The sequence below is a fragment of the Amblyomma mixtum genome, chromosome 7, assembly GCF_055824585.1.
Source record: "Amblyomma mixtum isolate Tamu chromosome 7, ASM5582458v1, whole genome shotgun sequence".
NCBI classification, from domain to species: Eukaryota; Metazoa; Arthropoda; class Arachnida; order Ixodida; family Ixodidae; genus Amblyomma; species Amblyomma mixtum.
The window spans coordinates 143,746,553-143,756,225 of record NC_143018.1 but is presented as its reverse complement, the minus strand read 5'-3'; the positions used below and the strand labels follow the sequence as shown (position 1 = coordinate 143,756,225).

Here is a 9,673-nt window from a genome sequence, read left to right as displayed (position 1 = left end):
TGAAAGCGGGAGAATATGAAACGCCATGCGCGCCTCTGAACATGCTCCGGTTGCTGCACTAACATTTTGCTTTTCGGGTCCCACACCTCGCATGCGTACTCCATCAAATAGCGCACCAACGCTTTATATGCAATTAGTTTTGTTTCACTTGTAGCGAACTTTAGTGCTCTCCTGAGGTAGCCTAACTTCTTATTAGCTTTACCAGCAATGGAAACGACGTGTTGCCTCCGATTAAGGTTCGACGTGATAGTCAACCCTAGGTAACGAAGTTGATTTCTGCGTCGGAGCTTGTTTTCATGTACGGAGTACCCAAATTCTAGTGTTTGATGTTTGTGCGATATAGTCATGCATGTTGATTTAATGGGGTTTAATGATATTTGCCACATTTTACACCAGTCATTTATTTTATCCAAGTATTGATTTAGTCTAATTTGGTCATGTACTGTCTGAATCCTAGTATAAATGATGCAATCGTCTGCAAATAATGTTAATTTAATTGACCTGTCCGTCACAAGATCATTAATATAAAACAGGAACAATAACGGTCCAAGCACTGATCCTTGTGGTACCCCTGATCTTACTTTGCATGTTCTGGACATAGTTCTTTCCATGGATACGAACTGTCGGCGATCACTCAAGAAGCTTTCAATCCATTGTACCAGTGAATCATTTTTAAGAACGTGCCTCATCTTCAACATAAGTTTTCGGTGGTCTACTTTATCGAAAGCCTTCTTAAAATCTAGAAATGTAATGTATATCTGTCCCTTGCGATCAGCAATCTCGCAAAAATCGTGCATTGCTTCCATCAATTGGGTTACTGTTGATAGACCCCGTTGAAATCCGTGTTGAAGTGTATATATTATGTCGTTATCTATTAAGTATTGTCGAATGTGCCTAGAAATGATCAAAAGCATTTGATCGTGTTTCCCATAATCTTCTTCTTTTTAAGTTGTCATCGCTCGGCATTCCACAAACTTTGCTCTCCTGGCTAGAGCACTTCCTTAAAGGACGTAAACAGTTCACCTGTGTTAATAACTGTCGCTCAGCTTTTACCGACGTAACATCCGGCGTACCTCAAGGTGCAGGCTTATCACCTCTTTTATTCCTCATCTACATCAATGACCTACCGATCAACATAAAATCCACGCTACGTTTATTCGCAGATGACTGTTTACAGCCCCATCCACGGCGCTAGCGCCATTGCCGCTCTTCAACAGGATCTAACCACTATCTCAGCGTGGTGTGACAAATGGCACATGCCTCCTAATCTAAATAAATGCCAATCCATATCATTCTCCCGCAAAAACACACTTATTGATAGCACTTACAACATAAAATCGGTCGCCGTCACCAGAACATCATCTTATAAATACCTAGGAGTACACATCACATCATCGCTGTCATGGACAACACACATTCAGACCATCTGTTCCAAAGCATCACGCACACTTGGTTTTCTCCGGCGCAATCTAAAATCTGCATCACCTGAAGTAAAAAAGTTGGCATATATAACATTCGTACGTCCTAAATTGGAGTACGCGTCATCTGTCTGGCATCCATCACAATCGTATCTCATCTCAGACCTTGAAGCCATTCAAAATCGCGCCGCCCGTTTCATTACATCGCAGTACTCAAGAAATACCAGCGTTACATTACTAAAACGATCCCTCGGCCTTCAAACACTAGCATCTCGCCGTGTTATTTCCCGTCTATGCCTCTTTCACTCTTTCTTTTATCGCTCACCAAGACATTTGTTGCTGCAGCCGCCCCCACGTACGTCATCCCGCCTAAACCACAGTAACCCAATCGCACGCATTAAAACCCGCACCTCCGCAATGAGCAGTTCATTTTTCCGACTCCATAGTGCTCTGGAATGGCCTTCCCGACAGCATAATAACATGCTCCGATCGCCGCCTTTTCCGCGAGAAACTGGCTAATTACTTCTCATAAACATATTCATACTGCGACACCGAAGTGCCAACTGTTCCTTGTTTTCTTTTTGTATGTTTATTTCTTGCTTTTAGTTTGTATATTATTGTACTCTTTTTGTACCCCGTGTATTTTTCCCCCTTTATTTTTTTTGTGTGTTCTCTGCCACTACCCTCCAACCTGTATGTACGCCCCCCCTTATGTAATGCCTTCGGGCCTTTAAGGGGCAAATAAATGAAATAAATGAAATGAAATATCTTGCAAGCTGTACTCGTCAAAGCGATTGGTCTGTAATTACAAGCTAGTTTTTGATCGCCCCCTTTTAGTAGTGGTATTACCTTACCGACCTTGAAATCTTGCGGCAGACACCCTTTAGTGAGAGACATCTTAAAAATTAGTAGTAGATAATTCGCTGTCCACCCCACGTATCTTTTGACAAATTCATTCGGGATATCGTCCGCGTCCGACGATTTTCTCACGGTAATATCAAGTAGCAACTCGGTGATACCTTTCACTGCGAGTTTTTTAATAATAATAATAAATACTTTATTCACACCAAAGAAACAATACAAGACGCGGACGCGCCAAATCCTGAATTGGGCTTGTAGGGCGCCGTCCGGCAGCAGCAACAACCTCTGTTACCAAATCAATTCTTTGTTTCGTGTACATTAAAACATATGCACTAGAGCTGTTCAAGCTCGGCAATAGCATCACGTAACTGTCTGCGAGTGTTCAAGCTGAAAACATTATCAGGCATCTCATTGAATATACATGGGATATAATATGACCTCTTAGACATACCAAAATGAGTTCGCACTGCAGGGACAATATATCGAGAAACTTTTCTTAACGGGATTGGTTTAACGTTGTGGAACCGAAATTCAGAGTTCCACAAATATCTCAGTGATTTGTTTGAACACAATGTCAAAGGAAGGCAGACCTGAAGAAAGGAATACACTTTGCTGTTTATGGGGTATTGAATAGATGACACTCTTAGCCATATTCTTGAGAAGACGGTTTATCCTATTTTTCCATGTTGCAGAACATTTGAAGAAACAGCACATGCCATATCTCAGCAGAGAATACCCCAAAGACTGTGCAATTAAACGTCTTATGGCAAATGGCAGGTAGGCCCTTAGAGCATAGAGCAAGCATGCGACGCCTCTAAGCTTCTTACTGAGGTGTGCCATGTGCGTGTTCCAGAATGAATCACTGTCAAAGTAAATGCCAAGGTATTTCACGGACGGAACACATGTAATGGGGTAGCAAGAACATGCAGTGCAACTGGAGCTGTGCAAAAAACCGCAGCGTTTTTCGAGATTGGCTTGTGTGCATTTCTAAAGCACACTAGATGAGTTTTTTGGGGGTTTATATCAATCAGGTTACATTGAAACCAATCATATAGATTAGTAGCGTCCTGTTGAAGTTGACGGAGTGCGCAAGAAAAATCTGTATTAGAGGAGATGAGGAGGGTGTCATCTGCATATTGACAAATCTGTGATGAAGTTATAATGCCGGGGAGGTCATTAACATAGAGATTGAATAAGAGGGGTCATAAGATAGATCCCTGGGGAACACCACTATATAAGTCTATAATTGTGCTTTGCACAGGTCCAAGTTCCACCATTTGAGATCGCTGAGACACATAATTTCTTAGTAACATTTGAAAAGGACCACGAAAATCATAGCAAAACAACTTTTCACAGAGAATATCATGGTGAACAGTATTAAATGCCTTCCTGACATCAAGAAAGAGACCAAATGCCACTTCATTTTGATCAAAACTAGAATGAACGGAATCCGACATCTTTTCTAATAACGTTTGGGTACCAGAACCAGCAACAAATCCGTATTGATGTGGGCTAAGCACGTTATGCCTCAGCAAAAATGCTGACATTGTACATAAGACGTGTTTTTCTAAAATTTGTGATATACACGACACGATAGATATTGGGCGATAATTCGAGATTTCATTTCTTTTGCCACCCTTGTAAAGTGGTATAACATGCGCTTGTTTAAGAGAGCATGGTAAGAAGCCACTTTCAATCATATCATTTAGTATAAAAAGAAGGACACACTTCAAGCTTTGGAAGTTTCTGGAAAGGCCGCTGATAAATATTCCATCAATTCCAGCCGATTTGTTATGTTGTAGACTGGAGATTATGCTGAAAAGATCTGGCTCTGTTATGTGTGGAAGAAATGCTGAGTTTTGTATCCCAGGAACGTGCAACGGCACTGCAATGCTGGCTGGTTGGTCGTCAAGGCTGTAAAGACACTTAGGAAATAATCCTTTAATATACTGGCGATTTCGAACTTGTCAGTTACCATGACTTCTACTGTGCTTAGTTCCGTAACTGACACCTTCGCCGAGCCAAGTGTCTCCAAAATTTTTGTGGTGAATCTCGATGTATCTTTCGCAGTGTAACACCATAACACTTTTGCTTATACTCCTTTATCATTAGCTTAAGTTCATGGCTAAGAGCCGTTATCTCGTCAGAGATTTCTGTGCGAGGCGTTCGTCGGAATTCGTTTTCCGCCTTCCTGGCTTTCTTTTCACTTGTAGAATTTTTCTTGTAATCCAGGGATTCATGAGGTTCTGTTGTTCACCGGTACATAACGAGATATGTATTTCTGAACTAGAGTTTTGAAGTACATCCAGAGTTGATTTACGCCAGCAGAGTCCTTAGAGCATAGTTCTTCAAGTGGCCAGAAGTGATAGTCCAACTCGTCAAGTATCGCCGTGTCATCTGCCCGACTAAAGTTCCTATAGGATGAGACATATTTGTGTTTTCGGGAATGAGTATATAATGGGCATAGTAAAACTAACTATTAGGTGATCGGAGAGTCCAGACAGCATATTAACTTCATGCGACCTCGAAAATATGCTGCCACTCAGGAAGACGAGACCGAGAATTGCACTGCGGCCGCCTTGAATACGTGTATAATCCCTCACTATTTGGCTCAGCCCGTGGTGAAAGCATAATTCGATAAGCGCACGAGATACCTCTTGGTCTCGTGGACCTACAATAATTTCATCCCAACGAATGTCTTGGACGTTAAAGTCACCTGCCACAAGTACAGAGGGCAAAACACATGCCTAGAACAACCAAACTGTGTGTTCCGGAGCTCCCAATTCCGCTGCGATCAAGAAGGCAAAAAATGGCGATGAACTTCTATGAGTTTTAATGCACATGTTTACATCCAGACCATTTTTAACCGAATCTTATCGCTAGTTATCACGTGTTACGCCCGAAACACGCTCTGAGCGTGTTCTAGACATGCGTTTTGCCCTCTGTACGTGCTTGTGTTGCACACGCAATGCTTGCAAAAATCTTTTAGTTTTTCAACAACTGTGGCTCTGGTGCCAGGCGGAACATTGACGGCTCCAATAACCAGTTCGCTACAGCCTAGAAATATGTCTAAATATTTCTTTCAGATGAATTATTAATGACCCAGTGTTTTATACAAACATTAATAAAAATAGCTACCCCACCGCCTCTGCTTGCACGGTCAGTTTTTACAACTTTGTAACCAGGAGGACAAATTTCAGAATCCCGAATGTCCGGATTTAGCCAGGTTTTTGTTACTACCACTATATCGGGCTCTTGTACAATCAAAAGGTGCTCGAAGTCCGATACTTTATTCACAAGGCTACGTGCGTTAACGTTAAGCAAGCGAAATATGGTATTACTTGGTTGTCAGCCATGTTTGCATGGGCTTTTCGCTCGCGCGAGCCCTCGTGCACAAGATAGCGTTGGTTGGTGATATCGTTCCAAGCGTATCAGACACCATCTATTTTGAATTTGTGGAACACCAAGAACGCTTATTGTCCTTTTTTTTGCTTCCTCTGAAGTGCGGTTCCAGAGGTTCTGTCTTTTTTTTTTCGAATATCAGAAAAATCTTAAGAGATAGCAAGCTTTGTGCCCTTCAACTTCTTAGCATTACGTAGTATCTCCCTTTTTTCGGCAAGACTGCCAAGTCGTAAAGTAACAGGCCTCTGGTAGCCAGGATAGCTCTTTCCAAGTCTATACATGCGTTCTACGGTCGTGACCGAAACGTCCAGCTTTCCGTAAAATACGCCTTCAACGTCGCAACGTTTCAACGTTTCTTCTGTTTCATCGCGTTCCTCTTTAATACCTCGAATGACCAGATTGTTTTGACGACTTTGATTTTCTAAGTTATCGGTCTTATTTGTCAAGCCAACTACGGTTGAACGAAGGTACGCAATTTCCTCTGATTCTTCAACTTTCTTTGACAGCTCAGTCAGCTGACATTGCTGTTTCCACGCAAGCAAGTTTATCCTTCATCTGCGATATGTCAGCCTTAATTTCTTTCTCTCCTTCCAGAAGATTTTGCAGCAGTTCAACCGTACTCAGATCTGGACCGGGATTTGTTTCCACGTCGCCAGAGCAAACCAACAAGAGAGAAATAAGATCTCAACATTAACAGGCAATGGAACATGAGGCATGCGGGCTTGACAGCGCTAGAAAACCCTGACTGTCATCTCTGAAATAATTAAAGGAATTTTTTTCCACCAACCAGGATGAAGAACACGAGCGGGCTCGTCATTCCGGTCGCTGTGGTGCCGCCAAGCCCACTGCCCCCACGGCGTAAAAACGGCCTCGAAAAAACCGCCCCCTTTGTTGATAACACTGATGTCGATGATGTCGGTGCTCCTGTTTTCATAGCGTAGTCTATTTTTTTTGGCAGTACGGTACGTAGTTGGTACAGATCTGTAGCGTTGAATACTCCGGGTGAAGCAGCAACTCTTGAATCTGTGAAGCACTCTCAGTGGTGTAGAGCATTTTAATACAGCTAAGACATGGTATCTAGTAGGCAGGCTAACTAATATTCAATGGTTAACTTTTTAATTATCACTGGTAGTCTCCTGATTTTTCAGTAGTGTATCCCGCCGTAAGTAATATTCATATAAGTTTTTAGGATTTCAAAAATGCCGTTACCTTCGGCCCTGTGGCCCAACAAATTTCGGCTGTTTAGATGAGTATACGTGGACTGTAGAGCTTACTTTGCCTGCAAGCTTTTCGAAAGCACACGTATTCCGGTGCGATGTAGGTCAAATTTGTTGTGCCACAGCGCCGAGGGTAACTGCATTTTCGAAAAACTGAAACCAGATACGGATATTCTTTACGCAGAGCTACACGCCTTTAAATAAGAAGACTAGCAGTAATATTTAAAAAGTGCATTATTCAATATTACTCAACCAGCCTACTTTTTAGCAAGCTCTAGCTGTATCCTGATATGCTGCATCACTTACCACATTATGACGAAAAAAAGCGGTCTTCTAACTGAAAAAGCTTGTTTTAATAAACTGCAGAACATCTGAGGTGAAACACTCTATACTCTTCCGCCAGGCGGACAAGCGGCAAAGACGGCTAGCGATGGTCACAGGAGTTACATAGAGCGAACCGTCGTACATTATTAGTGCAGAGGTGCACGTACATTTTCACCTCTCTTGGTCCACATATAGTTGTCCGTGCGTCAGTCCACAGCGGTTCTACACCATTGCCCATGGGCCTGCCCGCAACACCGAACAGTGAACCCCATCCTTCCTTCCCCCAACTTTGGGAGCCGCTACCCCAACCGACCAGCTGAGGTTGACCAACCTGGCCAAGAAAGAAATGGAGGCCACAGGGCACCTGGGCAGCGAGGAGCCCTGTCGGGGTACTAGGTCATCATCATCATCAGCCCGAGCACGCCCACTGCAGGGCAAAGGCCTCTGTCATGTCTCCGCAATTAACGCTGTCCACTGCCAGTGCGGCCACCGTTTCCCCGACGCCTTCTTAATCTCATCCGTTCACCAAACTTTCTGCCGCCCTCTGCTACGGTTGCCTTCCCTTGGAACGCTATGTAAGCAACGATAGAAAGCAACCATAACAAATGCTTCTACCCGCTCCCCCGCCCAAGGAGAAAATGAAATACACGCGGAAAGGTGTAGTTTTGAGCCGGATTCATACCCATGCCTTTTAGGAGCCAGTCCGGGTAGTGCCAAACCAGCGCGCTGAGGCTGTTTGCGCCGACGCGAGCAGACGGCGCTGCTTCTCCTGTCACCGCCTGACAAGCTGTTCGTAGATGCTTATGCGAAGGGCACCTACTCATGCAGTGGTTAACTTGCAATTAGTGCGACAAGAACTACAACAGCGACACCAAAACTCGCTAAGTTCGTACGCTGCGAAGCACAGGGAGGAAAGCAAAGAACAGATACCCTAGGAGAGATAAATTTTATCCGCTTATGAATGCCCAATATCCGTCACCCCCAAGCTAAGAACCCTCCTTCCTCACCTACAAAGCAACCTGCAGCAACAACCTTCATTCCTCACCCACAAGGCAACCTGCAACTGAAACCACTCCTAAAAACACGCACCCAGGCTACCACAAATGTCGAAGGAAAGCACGCGCACCGCACCCCACAGGACTATACAACGCAAGGCAGAACATTGTATATACCGACGCAACACGGCACCCACCATTCCCAGGCATCCACACAGAACCACGAACACCACAGAAACAATGCCTGGAAATTGTCTATAGAACACATCTGCCCCCTGCTCAAAGACCACACCACCATCACTTGACTCCCAAGCAGAACACAGACTCGCACCTTTCCTTCATCTTCTGCCCATCATACTCTCTACGCTATCAGCGCCACAGCAACAAACAACCATTACATGGGGCCCTGGGCATCTCTGGAAATGAGCGCGTTCATTAGCTTCCGGGCGCTGGTGGACGGCTTCTTCAACCCACAAACACGCACCCAGAACAAGCCACTTGAATACCACACTGTCATACAGCCCTACAGGCAAAGCCGCATGTATACCCTCCTCCCCATTCCACACCAGACCAGTTACGGAGGATATATATATACATGTGTGTGTGTGTGTGTGTGCGCGCGCGTGTGCGCGTGTGCGCGTGTGCGCGCGTGTTCGCGCGTGTGTGTGTGCGTGTGTGTGCGTGTGCGTGTGCGCGTGCGCGTGCGCGTGCGTGCGTGCGTGTGTGTGTGCGTGTGTGTGTGTGTGCGTGCGTGCGTGCATGTGTGTGTGTATGTCTCTGTGTGTGTGCGCGCGCGAGTGCGTGCGTGTGCGTGCGTGTGTGCGTGTGCGGTTGTGTGTGTGTGTGTGTGAAGCAAAGAAAACGCGCGCGCGTGTTTTGTTTGTTTCTCGTCCGGCGAGGGTTTTGTTGGCGTCGATGCTGATGTAGTTACCACTAATTAAGTGACCGATAACGATCCCTTGTTTGTTATAATTCTAAAAGTGTCATCCGGGCTCATTGTAGAATCTTCGGAAGGGCGTGTAAGGGATCGGTAGTGCGTGCGGGGTCACTAGTGGTGGTAACTCTCTACCAGCACCACACCGCTGCCGTCCTCAAAGGACCCCCCCTACACCGGTAGGAGAGGGCGGCGGGGTGCCCTCCCAGCGAAATGTCACCTTTCTTGGAACGATGCGGCCGCGCGGGTGTCCATCGCCTTTTAGGGCCGATTCGCGTCGGCTATTCAAAGAGCGGTGAGAGCCACCGCACGCCGATCGCCCCTCTCGTCCTAACGGACACCAAATGCGGCACAAACTCGCGACGAACGTCTTGTTCGAAAGGTTTGCAGATCTTCTGAAGATTATGCACTGCCGGACGGAACGGTGCCAGGCGCTGCTGACGAGGGGGCAATACAAATGGAGTATAGACGGTGACAGCGAGGCTACCCGAGGACAGCGAAGGCCTGAGTTGAGTGACGCGG

General features: G+C 45.3%; 1 protein-coding gene across 1 annotated transcript in view; it reads right to left on the bottom strand.

Moving 5' to 3' along the window:
- LOC149337767 (uncharacterized) overlaps positions 1-6,498 on the bottom strand; it is an 11,800-nt gene extending 5,302 nt beyond the window's left edge. The window contains exon 1 of the mRNA XM_089554513.1: positions 6,469-6,498. Coding sequence (XP_089410639.1) covers positions 6,469-6,498 — 30 coding nt within the window. The remainder of the gene's footprint in view (positions 1-6,468) is intronic.
- Between the last annotated feature and the right edge of the window lie 3,175 nt (positions 6,499-9,673).